The following is a 23,118-nucleotide window of genomic DNA, read 5'->3' as shown; positions in this document are numbered from 1 at the left end:
TGAAGCCCTCGGAGCCGGATTGTTGGATAGAAGGGGAACAAATTGTGGGGAGAAATGTCACGCTGCACTGCAAATCATCAGCTGGTTCACTGCCCATGAAATACTACTGGCAGCATCTGAAGCACCATGAATACTCAGGATATCTACCAACGCGGCCCGGTGAGAATTTCACTTATTTGTATCATCTTGTTTGGAGAACTGTAGATTGTAAGCTCTTACGAGCAGGGTCGTCATTATTTTTGGTGTAATTATTGTATTATCTTTAGCTATGAAACTTATGACTGTTGTATATGAACCTCTGAATTGTAAAGCGCTGCGGAATATGTTGCCGCTATAAAAAGATTATTATTATTATTAACTGTTCTGTCAGTGTCAGAGGTCTGAATGAATGTCCACATTGGTCAGATTTTAATGTCACTGTGATTTCAATAAATTTAAACATAAATCAGTAGTTAAGGTTAAAATAAGAAATTTTATAATATATCTTATTAGAGAAACCTGCTTATTTCTCCACTTCTTTCCCTGCATCCTGAACTCACTAATATGAACTGCTAAACTGTGTCCTGCTCAAGACAAGACAGACTGCTAGCACACTGATGGATCTTATTACAGTTGCCAATTGAAGTTTATGGAGAGGAAATCTGGAGGAGGAGGGAGAAGCTGTCAGAGAGAATTAAACACAGCACGCACACCATGTTGCAGGCTCTATGCTTTAGATCCTGCAAGCTCTGAAGCCGGATCACTGGATCCAACTAGCCCCAGTGCTACTGTACTTCTCCCATGGTGCAGAGGTAAAGCTGTCTCTGCTAGCTGTATGGGGGAGCGATAAGTTCAGGCCAGTGATGTGACGACACTGGCCAGAACTGTCAGTAGCAAACCGAACCCTGAAAAGATGGGAGCCAGGGGTGAGAAACTTGTGATGAGAACAACTCTTTAAGGAATAGGTTAGTGCAAGATCAGACTTTATTACCCAGCAGTATGTTTAGTATTAAAACTAACAGATCAAAATGGATACTATACTTTATAAAGGTATCTAACCTGTTAGTTAGCAAATGTTATCATGACTCTCTGAAGCGCAAAACTGTGCACTCCTTTAGGCTGATATCATTGTAGTAGAAGGCAATGAACCAGCAGGAGAACTCTTGCAGGATGTGCCAGAGATGAGGAGAGATTGCCATCTGCTGGTCAGGCGAAATCAAGCAGAACCAAGTTGTGCTAGAAGAGTTGAAAGGGGAGCAAATTCAGTTGCCGGACCTGATCAGGTGACCTCCAGGAAGGATTTCCTGGAGATAAAAGTCCAGAGCGTCAAGACACAGGGAGATTTGGCGCCAGGCTGCAGAGTGGATCAGATGTGCTCCAGAGGGACAGCAGAGCCCAGCGCAACAGACCTCAGCCGGAGGCCTGTGTCGCACCAGAGCCAGACACCGCCTGATAAGCTTCGGACTGCTCACAGAAGCGCCCTGAGTCCTGCATATGTTGGTCAGAGCCAGGACCTGCGCTCCACCCTAAGTCCCCGGAACCCAACGCCGCCGCCTGCCAAAAGACGAGGTCTGGACCCCCTTACCTCAAGCGTGAGAAACTACCGTCGACGGTCAAGCCGAGAGGAGCTGAGAGAGGACTGCGACAGGAGAGACACGCCAGCAACAGCGGAGGAATCTCGCAAGAGAACAGGGTCATCACTTCCAACTCTCACCTATGGTACAGGGGACAGTTGGGATTAGGACTTCAGGTTGGGAGGGGTCCGGTTGGTGCGTGGGACGCTAAACGGGATCTCAGACTTTATCCGGAAGAGACTTGTGACCTACAGGAAGAACCGGTGACCCCTGCTAGGGCCATGTACAGAGAACTCATGTGTGACTCCCATGACTGGGTGCATCACACGTTTGCAAAGAACTTTACTGTTATTCACTGAAAATATTCCTTATTGTTATTCAAAATTGCTGTTTATTACCCTTGTTATTAACCCCCTTACAGAATAGTTATCATGCATATAAAGTGGTTATATCAACCACTGACGGTTCCCGCCTTGTGTCTCTGTGCGTTGCATACTAGCAGCTGTGTTACATTTGGCGTAGTCGGTAGGATGTAACACTCAGACACAGAGATGGCGACCCAGTCTGTGATCAAGTTTGAAAGGGGACATATACCCTTGGGGGCTATGCTCAGCAATCTTGCTAGGTTTACAGGGAGCAGAATGTCGCTGTGGGACTGGGTAGAAAGACTGATAAGTATGGTACGCATGTATCCCCTGACCCCTCTCGCCCAGGTAGAGCTGGCTCTCCTAACCCTTGATGGGGAGGCCCGGCAGACTGTGATGTACCACCCACCTGGGGACCATGATACCGTGGATAAAGTGATGAAAATCTTGGAGGACATGCACAGTGATACCATGGACCTTGGGGCACTTACATCTGCGGTTATTTCAGCGGGTCCAAAGGGAAAATGAGACCATAAACTAATATGTTAATGCATTGCAGGAAGTGACGGCCCATATTGTCAAGGTGGTTTGAGATGAAAACCGAGAACTAGGAACATTAGACGAAGTGTTGCGTGACCAACTGATTGCTGGCCTAAAGGATCCCTTTCTGAAACAGATCTTAAAGGAGCGCCTGCGCTTGGGTACTGATCTTGGATTCCTGGAGGTCGGGGCCGAAGCTGGAATCCTGGAGAAAGAGGTTCCTGTTCTTAAGGCCACAGTACGGAGCTATGAAGTGACTATTCCGGAATTAACCCACAAAGAGACCGACTGGGTGCGGGAGATACGTCAAGAGATCCAGGATATTCGAGGTGAGCTGCACAAGATTAAAGGGACCGCCACTGCCCTCTCGCCGGCAGACCGCACAGCCCCATGTGGACGGAGGTCAGAGCGAGAGAAGCGTTCCTATCGTACTCCACCACGTCGTATACCCAGCCCATCAGAGGAGCGAGGGCCAGAGTGTTTGACCTGTTGAGGTAGAGGACATATCTCCAAAGACTGCCCGAGTCGAGAAAGGAGAAGACGGGGGCAGCCGTTAAACTAAGGCGCCCCACGGTCATGGAGCATGCTGTGGGGTTCCGAGCCTCAGAGAGTGGAAGGTAGAACTCTGAGGACATTATCTCCAACAGGCCAATCTGGGATGAATTTAATGGGCAACGGATTCGTTGTTTAATGGACACAGGGTCTCAGGTGACTACTATGCCTGAGGCATATTTCCAAAGTAATTTCCCCAAAGTTGCTCGCTCCTGGAAAGAACCCACTGTCCGGTTGGTGGCGGCTAATCAACTACATATTCCAGTAGCGGGAGTAGTATGGATGACTGTCCGGGCACGCGGGAAGGACCTCTGTCAAAAAGGGATAGTGTTGACCACGGGGTCTGGAGGCGAAGGACCCATTGTAACTTTGGGCATGAATGTGCTTAAAGAAAACGGACAGTTCTTAGCCGAGGGCCCCGACAAAAACAATTGGACCTGCGCCACTCGCGATCCGGCCAGCAAAATGGTATTCCAACATCTCGTGCGAGTCAACCAAATTCAAAAGCTACCAGCTGCCTCCCATTATAGCGGTAAAGTATCGATATCGCCTGAAGCCACAGTGACACTGCCAGTGGGACAGATTGTACTCGCTATACCAGTACTGACACATGTATCTTTAGAAGGCGTGGATGTTCACATTGAGCCTATGGAGGGAGAGGAGGCGCCCTCCGGACTCTTGATTGCTCGCACCCTAGCCACCGTGCGACAGGGGCGGGTGCCCGTACGTTGCATCAACCTAAGCGGAGTGAGTCTACAGTTATTGCCCCGACAAGAGGTGGCTCGAGTTTGTATAATGCCAGAGGACCTCACCAGAGCTGACACTATAGGATTGATACCTGTGAAAGGAGAACCATGGACTCTAGAGGTGTCACTCAACAGCCAAAAGAAAGGAAGAGAACCACTGGCAGGACGCCATCTCTTAGAGCAAATGGAGGCTAACCTTACTGAGTTTTCCGCAAGCCAAGTCAGACAGGTTTAGCAGTTACTACAGCGGTACCAGGGGGTGTTTGCTCAGCAAGAAGACTACTTCGGGTGCAGCCAGGACATTCAGCACAAAATACCTAAAGGAAATACTGCTCCCATTCGAGAGAGGCATCGGCAGATCCGACCTGTATCAGGAGGTGAAAGAACTGTTGACTCACATGTTGCGGAATGGCGTGATAAGCGAGAGTCAGAGTCCCTGGGCGGCCAGTATCGCGCTGGTCCGGAATAAGGACGGTATTTTGAGGTTTTGTGTAGACTACCGGAAGCTTAATGCATGCACTGTGCGGGACTCCTATCCCTTACCCAGAATCGAAGAATCTCTATCAGCATTGGGAATTGCCAAATTCTTCTCTTCCCTTGACCTAGATAGTGGCTATTGGCAAGTCCCGGTAGCAGAGAAGGACCATCCGAAGACAGCCTTTGTTCTCCCTATGGGCTTGTTCGAGTTCAACCGGATGCCATTCGGGCTGACAAATGTGCCAGGGACATTCCAAAGGCTGATGGAAAGATACTTGGGGGATCTTAACTTCGAAGCCACTTTGATATAGTTAGATGATATAATTATCTATTCCGCTACGTTTGAAGATCACCTCCGCCGACTGGAACAAGTGTTAGAGTGACTTAGAGACACGGATTGAAAATCAAGCCTCGCAAGTGTCATCTATTCAAATGGGAGCTTGAATATTTGGGGCACACCGTGACCAGTGCAGGAGTGCACCTCACAGCAGAGAAAGTAGCTGCAGTATAGAAGTGGCCCACAACTACCTACCTGAGAGAACTGAGGGCATTTCTGGGGCTCGCCAGATACAACCACTCATTCATAAAAGACTTTGCTAAGATTGCGGTACTGCTCAATAAGCTGCTGAGCGGAATGGCTGGAGGAGCCAAGTGACAACCTATTCGGTGGGGCCCACGAAAAGAAGAAGCCTTCCGTGCATTGAAGATGGCACTAACAGATGACCCAATTCTGGCCTACTCTGATTTTTCAAAGCCCTTCGTGTTGTACACTGATGGGAGCTTGTATGGTCTGTGAGCAGTATTCTCACAAGTACAAGGAAGAGAGTGGGTGATCGTGTATGCCAGTCGGTCACTGCGGGATACAGAGAAGAACCCAGACAATTACAGTCCGTACAAACTGGAACCAGTACCAGTACAAGATCGGCTATTGGTCTAAGGCCCTGAACATTCATGCAGATGCCCTGTACTGAGTCACCCAAGCGGGGCCTAAGAGATATAGATGAAGAGCTCGAAGGCGACGAGATCCCGGATTTCAGTCACTTTGCCTCTGCTGTAGTAGACACCCAGAAGTCCGGAGGAGAGCCCAGACCCCCTCAAATTCTAGGCCGATCAAGAGACGAGTGGATACATATACAGCAGTCTGACTCAGAGCTGGCGAAATTGAGAGAATGGGTCGCCCAGGGGAAAAAACATCGACCAGGAAGTCAGGGCTGCTTCGCTCCAAACTACCTGCAAATCTTGGGCCAGTGGGAAAGGCTCTCTCTGGAAGATGGCTTGCTATGCTGAAGGATCCAATTACCTCGGGAGTTCGATGTTACCTGGCAAGTATTGGTTCCGGAAGTGCCAGTAGTACAGCTAGCCAAGGAAGCTCATTAGAGGGGTGCTCACTTTGATGTGGAGAAGACCTTCCGGTGGTTGCAACGGCTAGCGTATTGGCCCCAACTGCAGCAAGAAGTTGAAGGAGTTTGCCGAAAATGTCGTCAGTTTGAGCTAAGTAAGCCCCCGTAACAGAGGGCTACTGTCCAGACCATCCAAACTTCTGCGCCCTTGGAGGTCCTGATGATGGACTACCTGATTATCGGAACTTCATACAATGGTTAAGGGTATTGCTTGGTGAGGTCTGACCACTTCACCAAGTTCGCAGTGGTGATCCCTACTCAAGACCAGACGGCAAAGGCAGCAGCTAAGGCTATCTATCCAGATTTCGTTTGAATATATGGGTGCCCGAAGAAAATACTCTGACCAGGGAGCCTGCTTCTAGGGGCGAGTGATGGATGAGCTGTATCGTATCTATAAATCCTGAACAACGCCATATCACCCCTAGGGGAACGGAGCCTGCGAACGCTTCAGCCGAACCCCGTTGCAAATGTTGCAAACTCTGGAAGACAAGCAGAAGAAGTGGCACGAATTTGTGTCTGAGCTGCTGTGGGTGTATAATAATCGGGTCCATGCGATACTGGCTACACCCCCCCTACATGTTGCTGTTTGGGAGGAATGAACGAGAAATCACTGAACTGAAGCTAGACTCAGAAGACCCCTGTCCGGGCAGCAGCCCAAGTACCTGGATTCGGGAGCACCGACTTCACATTGTGAGAAGATTGGTTTAACAGTAGTTCCGGGAAGTGGAACATCCAAGTCGGCCCCTGACCTCGGGTGGACCACTCCAGCCAGGGGACAGTGTGCTAGTGCGAGCCAAGCAGCTCGGGAGTAAGCTGGATCACCGTTGGGAGACAATACCCTATCGAGTGGTGAAGAAGGTCCACCCGAATAACCCGGTCTACGAGGTCTGACCCGAAGGGGATGACACAGCAACATCTAGAGTGAGCCACCGCAATATGCTGTGGCCCTGCACCTCTGAAGTGGAGGACTGTCACAGGACTGAATCTCCAACTGAAGTAGCTGAAGCGACACAAACAAGGGTCTTAGGGGATGAAGAGGGATGGGCTACAATGCTATTCAGTTATTAACACAAATCCCATCAGCATAATTATTTAATATAAATTAGATCATTTGTGCATTTGTAAAATGTAAAGGCACTCCTGAATGAGTAATTCAATAGAAAAGGAGAAAGAAGGAGTGTGTTTTCAATAAAATATGAAACTTTATTAAATACAGATTAAAAAAGAGACAATCATACAAATAAGACCAGAACACGCAAAGTGGCAACAGGCAAAACCGGGGGTGGGAAAAGCCCATGCAAGTATGGGATAACCAGAATAAGATACTATAAAAAGCAAGTGGGAGTTGGTATACAGTACAGACCAAAAGTTTGGACACACCTTCTCATTTAAAGATTTTTCTGTATTTTCATGACTTTGAAAATTGTACATTCACACTGAAGGCATCAAAACTATGAATTAACACATGTGGAATTATATACTTAACAAAAAAGTGTGAAACAACTGAAAATATGTCTTATATTCTAGGTTCTTCAAAGTAGCCACCTTTTGCTTTGATGACTGCTTTGCACACTCTTGGCATTCTCTTGATGAGCTTCAAGAGGTAGTCACCGGAAATGGTCTTCCAACAATCTTGAAGGAGTTCCCAGAGATGCTTAGCACTTGTTGGCCCTTTTGCCTTCACTCTGCGGTCCAGCTCACCCCAAACCATCTCTATTGGGTTCAGGTCTGGTGACTGTGGAGGCCAGGTCATCTGGCGTAGCACCCCATCACTCTCCTTCTTGGTCAAATAGCCCTTTCACAGCCTGGAGGTGTGTTTGGGGTCATTGTCCTGTTGAAAAATAAATGATGGTCCAACTAAACGCAAACCGGATGGCATAGCATGCCGCTGCAAGATGCTGTGGTAGCCATGCTGGTTCAGTATGCCTTCAATTTTAAATAAATCCCCAACAGTGTCACCAGCAAAGCCCCCCCACACCATCACACCTCCTCCTCCATGCTTCATGGTGGGAACCAGGCATGTAGAGTCCATCCGTTCACTTTTTCTGCGTCGCACAAAGACATGGTGGTTGGAACCAAAGATCTCAAATTTGGACTCCTCAGACCAAAGCACAGATTTCCACTGGTCTAAAGTCCATTCCTTGTGTTCTTTAGCCCAAACAAGTCTCTTCTGCTTGTTGCCTGTCCTTAGCAGTGGTTTCCTAGCAGCTATTTTACCATGAAGGCCTGCTGCATAAAGTCTCCTCTTAACAGTTGTTGAAGAGATGTGTCTGCTGCTAGAACTCTGTGTGGCATTGACCTGGTCTCTAATCTGAGCTGCTGTTAACCTGCGATTTCTTAGGCTGGTGACTCGGATAAACTTATCCTCAGAAGCAGAGGTGACTCTTGGTCTTCCTTTCCTGGGGCGCTCCTCATGTGAGCCAGTTTCTTTGTAGCGCTTGATGGTTTTTGCAACTGCACTTGGGGACACATTCAAAGTTTGCCCAATTTTTCGGACTGACTGACCTTCATTTCTTAAAGTAATGATGGCCACTCGTTTTTCTTTATTTAGCTGCTTTTTTCTTGCCATAATACAAATTCTAACAGTCTATTCAGTAGGACTATCAGCTGTGTATCCACAAGACTTCTGCACAACACAACTGATGGTCCCAACCCCATTTATAAAGCAAGAAATCCCACTTATTAAACCTGACAGGGCACACCTGTGAAGTGAAAACCATTTCCGGTGACTACCTCTTGAAGCTCATCAAGAGAATGCCAAGAGTGTGCAAAACAGTAACCAAAGCAAAAGGTGGCTACTTTGAAGAACCTAGAATATAAGACATATTTTCAGTTTTTTCACACTTTTTTGTTAAGTATATAATTCCACATGTGTTAATTCATAGTTTTGATGCCTTCAGTGTGAATGTACAATTTTCAAAGTCATGAAAATACAGAAAAATCTTTAAATGAGAAGGTGTGTCCAAACTTTTGGTCCGTACTGTACGTAGACTCAACCCATGTATCATACACATCTTTGTGAAGAGCATACCAAAAAAACACCAGAACTGCTCAATTATGAAAATTCTTACTCATATTGCATAGGCAGGTAGGGAAGGAAAGGATGGAAAAGGAAGGAAAGAGAAGGAAAAGATGGAAAAAGACCAATAGAAGCAATTATAAACTATCAAAACAAGTCATCAGTCTACACCAACGTTTCCCAAACTCCAGTCCCCACGGACCCCACAGGTCATGTTTTCAGGATTTCCATAGTATTGTACAGGTGAGAGAATTCCTGATGCCTTGATGATACTTCCATCACCTGTGCAATACTAAGGAAATCCTGAAAACATGACCTGTGGGGTCCGTGGGGACTGGAGCTTGGGAAACACTGGTCTACATCATTTGGAGAACAAATATAAATACAATAAACATACCAGAGCTATCATTATTACTATACAATATTTGCCAAAGATGTATGTTGACCGATCATTGAAGTATATAAATTGCAGATTGATCTCCATCCTAGTCAGTCATCCATGGAGTTGTATGCAGACATGCATGTAAATATTATACATGCATGTATATATGAAGTCATTATCCGCTGCATCAGACAACCAGTTAAACATATATGGAACCAGTCACAAGGTGAAAAGGAAAGGAGAACTGCAGATAGATCCACAAAAATACAATTATTAGCATTAAAATAACAATGATAGATTAAAAACAAAAAAATATACAAAACACCACACAAACTCCATGTGGTAGAGGTGGCAAGTATCCAAATTATAGGTGAGACCAGATGGAGCCAACGTCCCCAAGGTGACGATCAATCTGGTTTCGCATTGTGTCAAGTGTTTCCCTATATCTCCTCCCCGAATGCCAGTATGGATGAGGTCAATCCACCTCACCCGAAAAGACTTGGGGTTACAGTCATGATGCATCTTAAAATGTCGGGGGATAGTTTTTAATTCAGTGATATCAGCCGCTGTCCTGGCCGCAGCAATGTCCCTCACATGCTCCCGCATGCGTACACGTAATGCCATTGAGTCTGTCAGAGCTGACAGTGCCACTATCGAGTGGGACAGAGAATGAAATGGGAGGCGATTTACAATCCCCAGTGATTGATTCTTCAGGAACTCCAGAATCACCTCTGCAGGAGGAGCTCCGCAGGACTGAGCGGGCTAATGCCGGAATCCCTCCTAACCGGTATGCCCAAGAAGAGTTTATCTAGTCTCAGATTCAACAGACGTGTGCTCAACTCTTGTATGAACTTGCGCTGCCAGGAAGGAGACGTCAATCCCGCAAGAACTCCACTCACCCGAGGACTGGCGAGCAAAAAGGGGGGAGGAATGTAGCAGAGGGCTATGAACCAGCAGCAGAACTCTTGCAGGATGTGCCAGAGAGGAGGAGAGATTGCCATCTGCTGGTCAGACGAAATCGAGCGGAACCAAGTTGTGCTAGAAGGTTGAAGGGGGAGCAAATGCAGTTGCCGGACCTGATCAGGTGACCTCCAGGAAGGATTTCCTGGAAATAAAAGTTCAGAGCGTCAAGACACACAGAGATTTGGCGCCAGGCTGCAGAGTGGAGCAGATGTGCCCCAGAGCGATCACAGAGCCCAGTGCAACAGGCCTCAGCTGGAGGCCTGCGTCGCACCAAAGCTGGACACCGCCTGATAAGCTCCGGACTGCTCACAGAAGCGTCTCGAGTCCTGCACATGTTGGTCAGAGCCAGGACCTGCGCTCCACACTGAGTAAGTCCCCGGAACCCAACATCACCTGCCAAACGCCGAGGTCTGGACCTTCTTAACTCAAGCGTGAGAGACTATAGTCGAAGGTCAAGCTGAGAAGAACTGACAGAGGACTGCGACAGGAGAGACGCGCCACCAACAGCGAAAGAATCGCGCAAGTGAACAGGGCCGTCACATCCAACTCTCACCTACAGTCATGGCCAAAAGTATTGAGAATGAGACAAATAGTAATTTTTCCAAAGTTTACTGCTTCATTTTTTGTAATGGCAATTTGCATATACTCCTGAATGTCAAAGAGTGATCAGCTTAACAGCAATTACTGTACTTGCAAAGTCAATATTTGCCCAGAAAATGAGCTTTAACCCCCAAAACACATTTCAACATCATTGCAGTCCTGCCTTAAAAAGAGCAGCTAACATCGTTTTAGTGATTGATCCATTAACACAGGTGTGGGTGTTGATGAGGACAGGGCTGGCGATCAATCAGTCATGATTAAGTAAGAATGACATCACTGGACACTTTAAAAGGAGGCTGGTTCTTGGTATCATTGTTTCTCTTCAGTTAACCATGGTTATCGCTAAAGAAACACGTGCAGCCATCATTGCACTGCACAAAAATGGCCTAACAGGGAAGAGTATCGCAGCTACAAAGATTGCACCTCAGTCAACAATCTATCGCATCATCAAGAACTTCAAGGAGAGAGCTTCCATTGTTGTCAAAAAGGCTCCAGGGCGCCCAAGAAAGACCAGCAAGCGCCAGGACCGTATCTTAAAACTGTTTCAGCTGTGGGATCGGACTACCAGCAGTGCCGAGCTTGCTCAGGAATGGCAGCAGGCTGGTGTGAGTGCTTCTGCACGCACTGTGAGGTGGAGACTCTTTGAGCAAGGGCTGGTTTCAAGGAGGGCAGCAAAGAAGCCACTTCTCTCCAGAAAAAAATATCAGGGACCGACTGATATTCTGCAAAAGGTACAGGGAGTGGACTGCTGAGGACTGGGGCAAAGTCATTTTCTCTGATGAATCCCCTTTTCGATTGTTTGGGACATCTGGAAAACAGCTTATTCGGAGAAGAAGAGGTGAGCGCTACCACCAGTCTTGTCTCATGCCAACTGTAAAGCATCCTGAAACCATTCATGTGTGGGGTTGCTTCTCAGCCAAGGGAATCGGCTCACTCACAGTCTTGCCTAAAAACACAGCCATGAATAAAGAATTGTACCAGAATGTCCTCCAAGAGCAACTTCTCCCAACCGTCCAAGAGCAGTTTGGCGCCCAACAATGCCTTTTCCAGCATGATGGAGCACTTTGCCATAAAGCAAAGGTGATAACTAAATGGCTCATGGAACAAAACATAGAGATTTTGGGTCCATGGCCTGGAAACTCCCCAGATCTTAATCCCATTGAGAACTTGTGGTCAATCATCAAGAGACGGGTGGACAAACAAAAACCAACAAATTCTGGCAAAATGCAAGCATTGATTATGCAAGAATAGACTGCTATCAGTCAGGATTTGGTCCAAAAGTTGATTGAGAGCATGCCAGGGAGAATTACAGAGGTCTTGAAGAAGAAGGGGCAACACTGCAAATATTGACTTGCTGCATTAACTCATTCTAACTGTCAATATAACCTATTGGTACTCATAATATGATTGCAATTATATTTCTGTATGTGATATAAACATCAGACAAACACTAATAAAAACCAGAGGCCAGCAGATCATGTGAAAATATAATTTTGCTGTCATTCTCAAAACTTTTGGCCATGACTGTACAGTACAGGGGACAGTTGGGATTAGGACTTCAGGTTGGGAGCGGGCCGGTTGGTGCGTGGGAGGCTAAATGGGATCTGATAGACACTATCCTGAAGAGACTTGCGGCCTAGCAGGAAGAACTGGTGACCCCCGCTAGGGCCATATAAAGAGAACTCACGTGTGACTCCCATGACTTGGGTGCATCACACTTTTGCAAAGAACTTTACTGTTATTCACTGAAAATATTCCTTATTGTTATTACAAGTTGCTGTTTATTACCCTTGTTACTAACCCCCTTGCAGAATAGTTGTAATACGTATAAAGTGGTTATATCAATGCCCGACTGTTCCCACCTTGTGTCTCTGTGCGTTGCATTCCAGCACCTGTGTTACATTATCAGTCTATTAATTTGAGTTATCAGTCACAATTACTATATAAAAGTGTAATCATAACAGGCCTCATATAAAAGTCTCTCCCTTTGTGCCCTAGGATCTCCTCAGCAACTATTTTTGCAAAACGTCAGTAAAGCAGACAATGGCTCATACCGCTGTATTGTATCAAATCAAGCTGGAAGCCGGACATGTTATGTACACCTGACAGCTCAAAGTATGTATAAAGTTCCAGAAAGTTATTAAAAAGACATACAAAAGTGTAGTAGCACACAGAACCTATTATCTACGGTTACCATTTTATATTTGGTATCCTGCACTGATCCTAAGTTGCATCCTGTATTATACCCCAGAGCTGCACTCACTATTCTGCTGGTGCAGTCACTGTGTACATACATTTCAATACTAATCCTGTATTGATCCTGAGTTACATCCTGTATTAGGCTGTGTGCCCACGATGCGTTTTTTAAGCGTTTCCGCAGCGGCAAAAACGCTGCAGAAACGCTTAAAAAACGCAAGGCAGAAGGCCTGCCATGTTCCCCAATGATAATCCGCTGTGCTGTGCACATGCTGCGGAAATTTCCGCTGCTGATTAACATTGCGGAAAAAAACGCAGCACTACCAATTATTTTGTGGAAGTGCTGCGTTTTCGCTGCCATTGACTTGCATTAGAACGCATGGATTACTCATTACTGTATATGTAGATGCGCATGCCATGCATTCTAATGTGCGGATGGTACCCAGGTCTAGAGGAGAGGAGACTCTCCTCCGGACCTGGGTACCATTGAAAACTGTAAAAAAAAAAAAAAAAAAAAAAAAAAAAAAGAATAAAATAAAAAATAAATATATACTTACCTTCTGGCGGCCCGCGCTGCGCTCCTCCTTGCTTGCCGGCAGTTCGCGATGTACTGAAGGACCTGCGCTGACGTCAGAGTCATGTGACGAGTCACGCGACGCTGACGTCGGCAGGTCCTTCAGTGTACCGTTGCCGGCAGCCGGGACGGTGAAGCAAGAAAGCGTGGGCCATCGGAGGGTAAGTATAGATTTTTTTTTTTTTTTTTGACATTCTCTCGGGTCACACTATATAAATCCATGCTGTCTGCATGGATTTATATAGTGTGACCAAGTTGACAAGCACTTTCCAAGTGATACTAAAATCGCTTGGAAAGCGCTTGTCAACCCGCATGCGGAAATGCAAGTGAAGAACGCTTCACATCCGCATGTCTGTGGCAGGAAAACGAATGTACAATCCACATGGGGGTTTTTTTCCACCAGGGAGATGCAGAAACGCTCAGGAAAAAATCCTGAGCATTTCTGCATCGTGGGCACATAGCCTTTACCTCCAGAGCTGCACTCACTGTTCTGGTGGTGGAGTCACTGTGTACTTACAGTACATTACTCATTCTGTATTATACTCCAGAGCTGCACTCACTATTCTGGCTTGTCATTAGATACATTATCTAAATGGGAGGTCTGGCCTCAACAGAAACAACTTTGCAGATTGCAGAGAAGGCTACAAGACAATAACATTTTACATATGATTATTATTAGATGCGGTTTCCTAAAACTAAAATGATATTTCTGTTTCACAGCTCCAACCAATGTGGCGTTTCTGGTAGGGATCACCTGTGGCTCTGTAGGTGGGGTGCTATTCCTAGTTCTTCTGTGCTGGTACCTGTTTCGAAAGAAAGAGCTTAAAAAACGGGAAGAAGATGAGTTCCTGAATGAAATTAGGTAATAATTGGGAATCGTGAAATGTAGTTTCTTGTAATATGATCTGGCAACATAAAACCCGAAGTGGCTACACTTACAAATATTCAGTTTAATTGCCTCTAACATCTTGTTATTGTACACTTGTGGTCTCCAACTGGTGTCTGTCTACCTCTTGCAACCCTACAGGGAATGGAAAAAGTGTGCAATTGTTCAAGAACCAGAGGTTAGTGCCATAGTCTTTGCTGACAAATAGTGTTGCGCATTCCGATACTGAAATATCGGGTATTGGCCGATATTCGCGGTATCGGAATTCCGATACTTAATTCCGATACTTTTACAATATCGAATACCGGAATCGGAAGTTCCCATAATGCCTGCGCTCTGCAGTGTCTCTGAAGGATGACAAGCTGGATGGCAGCGCTCAGCTGAGATCCAGCCTGTCATCAGAATGCCATCCCAGCGTGGGAGAATTCTCCTGATCGTTTAAAAGCCGGCGGGCGGTAAAAAGCCGCCGGCTTTTAAACAATCACACAGCCCCATACTGCTTCCCCGCAGCCTACCACCCCGATCCTCCGCTCCCCTCGCCACCTCCCATCCCGATCGTAAGTTAGGACCGGGCGGGGAGCGCAGCACCAAGGAGCGAAGGACCCGGGCGGGGAAGCCGGCAGTGAAAAGACTTCACCGCCGGCTTTCCCGTTCTGTGCTGCGCTTTCCCGCCGGTTATTTCAAATGAACAGCTGAGGTATCAGGTGATGCTGATCAGCTGTTCATTTGAAGTCGCCGCGGTGCCCTCAGAGGGTTCACGTGAGTTCATGCTTGACTGCATTGCATGAACTCACATGAACTTTCCCACGGCCGTACAGGTCAGCCTCACTTCCCAGACGATCAGACCCATCATGATTGGTGTGTGTGGGTGTCTGTGCGCGGTGTCTGCGAGTGTGTGCGGGGTGTCTGTGCGTGTGTCTGCGAGTGTGTGCGGTGTCTGTGCGTGTGTCTGCGAGTGTGTGCGTGCAGGCAGACATAGGCCGATGTGACACTACTACTCCCATTGGGTTATGATCTCCAGTTTAGAGCAGCCACATAGAATGTGACCGCTCTGAACCGCTGCCGCCGCTAGAATGACGGGGCCGTAAAGCAGCCCCGTCATTGCATAAGCGGGTTCGCCGGAGTTCAGGCAGTGCTGCTCCGGTTAGCTCCTTTACGGCCCTGCTGTATCGTGAGAAATTCCCACGGTACAGCAGTGCCGTAAAGGAGGTCTCCGGAGCTGCGCTGCCTGAATGCACTCCGGTGACCTCAGTCAGGGGCTCCTGCTGCCGGGAGCGGACGTGTTCCCGGCAGTGTGAGCTTACAGCAGCCATGACAGCTGTCACCATCTCCAGATGTGACAGCTGTGCATGGGAGATCAGCGCAGGAACGTGGACAGGTAACTATTTTTTTTTTAGTAAACTAAGAATTAAATAAAATTGTGTGTTTTATTTCAAATAAATTATTTTTTTCTGGGTGTAGTGTGTTTTTTCTTTTTAACACTTTGTAGGTTAGTAATGGGGGTGTCTTATAGACGCCCATCATTACTAACCAGGGCTTTATGGCAGCTGGCGCTGACATGAACCCCATCACTATTACCCCCTGCCACCGCACCAGGGCAGCGTGGAAGAGCGAGGCTAAGTGCCAGAGTTGGCGCATCCTATGGATGCGCCATTTCTGGGGCGGCTGACGGCTGGTGTTTCTAGCCTGGGAGGGGGCCAATATTCATGGCACCCTTCCTGGGCTATTAATATCAGCCCCCAGCTGTCTGCCTAGCCTTTGCTAGCTATTAAATAGGGGGTACCCCACGTCATTTTTTTGGGGGGGTCCCCCATTTTAATAGCTAGTAAAGGCTAGGTATTCAGCTGGGGGCTGATATTAGTAGCCTGGGAAGCTCCGTGGGTATAACCCCCTTCCCAGGCTTCAAACATCTGCCCCAGCCGTCTGCTTAACCTCCGCTAGAGACTAAAATTATGGGGGATCCCACGCCAATTTTTTTTTAAATAAATCCTTTATTTTAACACTAAATGACATTTGAGGAGTTAATAAAGATGCAGTCCCTAAATTATTATTTATTTTTTAATTAATTTTTCCCAAAAATGTTGATGTGGGCTTTGCCATATTTTTGTATGCCAGCCAGGTACAGCATCCAGCTTCTATGAACGCGCCATTTTCCGGGGTGGCTGCGGACTGCAATTTGCACCGGGGGGGGGGGGCAGAAAGCTTGGGCCTCCCTGAGCTGCAGATTCCATCCTCCAGCTGCCTAGTTGTACCTGGCTGGACACACAAATAGGGAGAAGCCCCACTTATTTTTTTTTTTAAATTATTTCATGAAATTCATGAAATAATTAAGAAAAAAAGGGCTTCCCTATATTGTTGTGTCCAACCAGGTACAAATAGGCAGCTGGTGGTTGGGGGCAGCCCATTCCTGCCTGCTGTACCTGGCTGGACACAAATATAGTGCGAAGCCCCACGTCAATTTTTTTTAAATTATTTCATGAAATAATTTTTTAAAAAAAGGGCTTCCCTATATTGTTGTGTCCGGCCAGGTACAAATAGGCAGCTGGTGGTTGGGGGCAGCCCTTTCCTGCCTGCTGTACCTGGCTGGACATAAATATAGTGCGAAGCCCCACGTCAATTTTTTTTAAATTATTTCAGGAAATTCATGAAATAATTAAAAAAAAATTGATGTGGGGCTTCGCCCTATATTTATGTCCAGCCAGGTACAACTAGGCAGATGGGGGCTGGAATCTGCAGTGCAGGGAGGCCCAAGCTTTCTGGGCCCCACCCGCTGCAAATTGCAGTCCGCAGCCGCCCCGGAAAATGGCGCGTTCATAGAAGCGCCATCTTCTGGTGCTGTACCCAACTCATCCAGGGCCCTGGTGCGGTGGCTCACTGGGTAATAAAGGGGTTAAGGCCAGCTTGGCATTATCAGCTGGCCCTAAGCCCGAAATTCATGGGGTCACGCCAATATTAGACATGACCACCATGAATTTCTAGTAAAGTATTTAAAAAAAACACAACACCCAGAAAAAAGTCCTTTAATTGAAATAAACACACAATTCTTTATTGTTCTAAATTAAACTCTACTTACCATCACGCCCATTCCAGCTGAAGCCAACGATCTCCTGCAATAAAAGTAAAATAATAAACCAACCTCATCCTTACCTTTCCATGGTTCCCACGACAGCTTCAGCTCTGCTACATCGAGATGACAGGCTGGATCGCAGCAGAACGCTGCCATCCAGCCTGTCATCCCGCAGACACTGAGAAGCGCAGGCATGCTTGCGCTCCTCAGTGTCTCTCTGTGACGGCATAAAGATGAGCCGAGGTCATGTCCAATGAACTCGGCTCACCTCATGCACGTCACTGACAGCGTGGGAGAATTCTCCTGCACTCAGCGCTTCAGCGTGAGAATTTTCCCACGCTGTCAGTGACGTGAATGAGGTGAGGTCATGTCCAATGAACTCAGCTCACCTCATGCACGTCACTGACAGTGTGGGAAAATTCTCACGCTGAAGCGCTGAGTGCAGGAGAATTCTCCCACGCTGTCAGTGACGTGCATGAGGTGAGCTGAGTTCATTGGACATGAACTCGGCTCATCTGGATGCCGTCACAGAGAGACACTGAGGAGCGCAAGCATGCCTGCGCTTCTCAGTGTCTGCGGGATGACAGGCTGGATGGCAGCGTTCTGCTGCGGTCCAGCCTGTCATCTCGATGTAGCAGAGCTGAAGCTGTCCTGGGAACCATGGAAAGGTAAGGATGAGGTTGCTTTATTATTTTTCTTTTATTGCAGAAGATTGTTGGCTTCAGCTGGAATGGGCGTGATGGTAAGTAGAGTTTAATTTAGAACAATAAAGAATTGTGTGTTTATTTCAATTAAAGGACTTTATTCTGGGTGTTTGTGTTTTTTTTTTAACTTTGACTATGGGGTTAGTAATGGGGGTGTCTTATAGACGCCTCTCCATTACTAACCTGGGCTTGATGTCAGCTGGCATTATAAGCTGACATCAACCCCAGCCCTATTACCCCACTGCCACCGCTACAGGGCAGTGGGAAGAGCGAGGCTAAGTGCCAGAATTGGCGCATCCTATGGATGCGCCATTTCTGGGGCGGCTGACGGCTGGTGTTTCTAGCCTGGGAGGGGGCCAATATTCATGGCACCCTTCCTGGGCTATTAATGTCAGCCCCCAGCTGTCTGCCTAGCCTTTGCTAGCTATTAAATTAGGGGGGACCCCACGTCATTTTTTTGAGGGGGTTCCCCATTTTAATAGCTAGTAAAGGCTAGGTATTCAGCTGGGGGCTGATATTAGTAGCCTGGGAAGCTCCGTGGGTATTACCCCCTTCCCAGGCTTCAAACATCTGCCCCAGCCGTCTGCTTAACCTCCGCTAGAGACTAAAATTAAGGGGAACCCCACGCCAATTTTTTTTTAAATAAATCCTTTATTTTAACACTAAATGACAAGTACAGTAAGCAACACTGTCACTGTACTTCATATATATGTGACTGACATGTTTCTATCTATCTAATCTATGTGTGAAGCTCTATTCTGTCTGTTATAAATTGTCGGGTACCGCTGCTGAATTGCCGGCCGGCTTTTTTAAAGAGACAGTGCATGAAAACACAATTATTTTTTTAAATAAATCCTTTACACTTAATGACAAGTACAGTAAGCAACACTGTCACTGTACTTCATATATATGTGACTGACATGTTTCTATCTAATCTATGTGTGAAGCTCTATTCTTTCTGTTCTAAATTGTCGGGTACCGGTGTATGCCGCTGATGAATTGCCGGCTTTTCATGTAATACATTCTACATTATTCTTAGTTGTTTTCCTTCATGTAGAATTAACCTACAAGGAAAGAAAGGGTTTATTTTCATTCCGATATTTGTGTCCCATTGACTTGCATTGGTTTCCGGTATCGGAATCGGCGATATCCGATACTTTTTGGGTATCGGTCCGATCCAATCCGATATGATATTTCCTGATATCGGAAGGTATCGCTCAACACTACTGACAAATAATTTATTCTTTTGGCCTTTATAGGGAGGATGCAGAAGCACCTAAAGCTCGTCTAATGAAACCTGGATCATCTTCCTCAGGCTCCAGAAGCTCGCGTTCAGGTTCTTCATCTACTCGGTCTACAACCAACAGTGCCTCTCGTAGCCAACGAACGCTCTCAACACAGGAAGCACCTCATGGGGACTCAAGGCATCACTGCCTGGAGCAGATATAAGGGAAGAGAAGCAGTGCCCTGTTATTAAAGGCGTAAGATCGTAAAAAAAAAAAAAAAAGAATGTATGTGTACTTTGTGCCACTGGGTTAAAGACGCTGGGCCTCCTGCTTGGACAAGCTTTGCCAAGTAGTCTTTTTCACATACAGTATAAATCCTTACAGACCACACATTTGGTTTATTCACCAGTAGCGTTTGCACCTTTTCAATAAACAGACGTCAAAACTGCAAAGTGAACTGAAGACGTCATTCAGATTTCTACTCAAACCTCGAACAGGTAGGTAGCAGGAGTTATAGGAAGAACCTGAACTCTAAAAGGGAATGTGAATACAAGTTCTACAGATTGTAAAGGATTCACGTTGTGGACAGTTAGGGGAACAAAGAGGTTACAGTAAGGACGATGAACTATGTAGCAATGTGAATTGTTTTGTAAGGGAAAACTTCCAAATACTTTACGTTGAAGGTACGAAATAATGTTTGATGAAACAGTCGTTCTATGAGGGAAATATTTTTTTAGATCGTTATCGTTTTGACGGTGTGAATTTTAATGTTCTGTAAAGCAGAAACGTCAATGGTTGAATTGCCCATAGACACTTCCGATCTGGTTAAGACGCCTTACAACCAGAACGGTCTTTTCTTCTATTCTCAGTAGAGGTCCATTATATCTTGTAGTCGATGATCACCCTCACACTCTAGCAGTAGCCAAAAAATTCATTACAGCTGTTTACTCCCAACTTTTGGCTTTCTGGCTGTTGTTAAACTTACAACTCTCATTATGGACTGACAGCCTGTGACTGTCAAACAGTACACTGGGAGTTGATGATCATGATCATCAGTATCAGTATTATGATTCCCTTATCGTTTTTTGTAGGTTTTATATACTGGTAGTTGTAATTTTGCAAAAACTGGAGAGCCAAATGTTGGGGTTACACTGCATTACAGTATCACTACATAACTTGCCAAGAGCCAGTGACCATACTAAATTCTTCTTGTGCCGCAGCAATGTCACTGGATGCCTATGAATAAGAGGCAATCTGATAAAGACCACGTCATGAGAAATGTGACCTGTAGTAATTCGTTGCTGTGGCACCTATACTAATAGCTGTTGTAATGGTAGGAAGATATTCTTATACACTATAAAAAGCCAAAAGACAGAGGAAGAGGTGGAAGTAAATGAAAAAACAATTTTCAACCAAGCCACCGCAATAATTAATAATGTTCTGCATAAGTTAAAGGGCTTAGTTCTCTCATCAGGTGTGAAATTGGGTACGAATTAAAATGATTCCCCCATGCCCCTAGCCATATGGCCCCAACTCTTGTACTAAATCTATAAAAAGTCCATTTACAGGTAACAATATTTATGTGAAATTGGTACAACCGTAAGATGAAAATTACTCTGAGTGACATCATTAGACTATTCAATGCAAGCCAGAGGTTGGGCATTTACTTGTATAATTAACCTGAACATCTGCCATGCATGGGGGGTGCCAGTTGAATTATACAGTCAGCATCCACCACCAACAGCAGCAATGAGAGCTCGCTCCAATCACTGCTGTTTAATCCCTTAAAATGCCCCCCGTCAACCAGACGGCGGAATTTAATTAGCACAATCTTGATAGCGTGCTAATTTGGGCTTCTAGGTTCAGGACAACTTGAATTATAGGTTCATTAATCAATCCGATTTTTCCAATACAAAAATAACAAAATTAAAGAAAAATTTAAAAAAAAAGTGAACATATTTGGTAGTGCAGCATTTGCAAAAGTCCAATCTATTAACATATAAAACTGTTTATCCTGTACACTAAACAGCGTAAAGCAAAAAATATCATCAAAACGCTAGGAATGGAGTTTCTGCTTGCCATGCATACTCCCAAAAAATGCAACAAGAAGCGATGAAAACGCTGTTTGTACCTCTAAAATGGCATCAGTAAACTACAGGTTTGCATACACAGAAAAAAAATGACAAATTATTTTTTAGGGTATGTGCCCACGATCAGGCTATAGCAGTGCTTTGGATGCAGCATATTTTCGCTGCGTCCAACCATGCAGGTAAATCCGCATGTGTTCATTGAACACACGCGAAGTTACTGCATCCAATACATTCTATTGGGGAAATTTCTGTTGCGGAGACCAGCGTCTCCGCAACAGAAATTGAAATGCTGTGGCTACTAAAGCCACGCCGCCGGTGAGTTTACGCGGTGAATGCCAAGGGATAAATGACACATCACATAGAAAAAATGTATAGAAAATTTACATAACAAATTTATTGATAAAGATTAATAAAAGTAGGAAAGGCAAGGAAACATACAGTAAAGGGTGGCACCTGGGACAGGTGTATAATTAGGATATAAAAGGGATGTGATAACCTCAATATACATTACATAACTCCTATAATAAAATGTCACTAGAGACACAGAGTACACATTCCAATATAGCAATAGGATGAGAAATGGCAGAAATCAATAAAGTGCACAGTGCTAAGTCTGACAAAAACTCATTCAAACCTTCCAGGAACAAAATAACAATAAGGACTGTGTCTACAAAGTTACATAGTAAGAGATGGTGAAGTAGTCAGGAGATGAGAATAAATACTAACCCCAGTGTGCCACCGCTGATCTGACGCGCGTTTCGCCGTATGCTTTGACGAGAGTTTACGCGGTGTCAAATAGAAGCACAGTGGGCAGGAGATTTCTATAAATCCATCCACTGTGCTTCTAATGTAGAATGCGTTTTGGACACAGCGCAGGTGAGCTGCGTCCAAACTGCTACTATTACAGATTGTGGGTACGTACCCTAAAACATTTTTTGATTACATTAAAATATACATATCCGTACACGCCTTCTCATTTAGAGATTTTTCTGTATTTTCATGACTTTGAACATTGTACATTCATTCACAATGAAGGCCTCAAAACTATGAATTAACACATGTGGAATTATATACTTAACAAAAAAGTGTGAAACAACTGAAAATATGTCTTATATTCTAGGTTCTTCAAAGTAGCCACCTTTTGCTTTGATGACTGCTTTGCACACTCTTGGCATTCTCTTGATGAGATTCAAGAGGTAGTCACCGGAAATGGTTTTCACTTCACAGGTGTGCCCTGTCAGATTTAATAAGTGGGATTTCTTGCCTTATAAATGGGGTTGGGACCATCAGTTGTGTTGTGCAGAAGTCAGCTGATAGTCCTACTGAATAGAGACTGTTAGAATTTGTATTATGGCAAGAAAAAAAGCAGTTAAGTAAAGAAAAAGGAGTGGCCATCATTACTTTAAGAAATGAAGGTCAGTCAGTCCGAAAAATTGGGAAAACTTTGAAAGTGTCCCCAAGTGCAGTTGCAAAAACCATCAAGCGCTACAAAGAAACTGGCTTACATGAGGACCGCCCCAGGAAAGGAAGACCAAGAGTCACCTCTGCTTCTGAGGATAAGTTTATCCGAGTCACCAGCCTCAGAAATCGCAGGTTAACAGCAGCTCAGATTAGAGACCAGGTCAATGCCACACAGAGTTCTAGCAGCAGACACATCTCTTCAACAACTGATAAGAGGAGACTTTGTGCAGCAGGCCTTCATGGTGAAATAGCTGCTAGGAAACCACTGCTAAGGACAGGCAACAAGCAGAAGAGACTTGTTTGGGCTAAAGAACACA

The 23,118-nt window shown here is 45.6% G+C and overlaps 1 protein-coding gene across 1 annotated transcript in view; it reads left to right on the top strand.

Moving 5' to 3' along the window:
• Positions 1-21,747, top strand: part of CLMP (CXADR like cell adhesion molecule) — a 125,128-nt gene extending 103,381 nt beyond the window's left edge. Inside the window, exons 4-7 of the mRNA XM_073657301.1 lie at positions 1-159; positions 12,596-12,712; positions 14,088-14,229; positions 19,284-21,747. Coding sequence (XP_073513402.1) covers positions 1-159; positions 12,596-12,712; positions 14,088-14,229; positions 19,284-19,473 — 608 coding nt within the window. The 3' untranslated portion in view covers positions 19,474-21,747. The remainder of the gene's footprint in view (positions 160-12,595; positions 12,713-14,087; positions 14,230-19,283) is intronic.
• Positions 21,748-23,118: the final 1,371 nt, after the last annotated feature.

The sequence above is a fragment of the Phyllobates terribilis genome, unplaced genomic scaffold, assembly GCF_046119375.1.
Source record: "Phyllobates terribilis strain yellow unplaced genomic scaffold, ASM4611937v1 Scaffold_12__6_contigs__length_324123572, whole genome shotgun sequence".
Classification (NCBI taxonomy): Eukaryota; Metazoa; Chordata; class Amphibia; order Anura; family Dendrobatidae; genus Phyllobates; species Phyllobates terribilis.
This window is presented reverse-complemented; position numbering and strand designations above follow the sequence as displayed.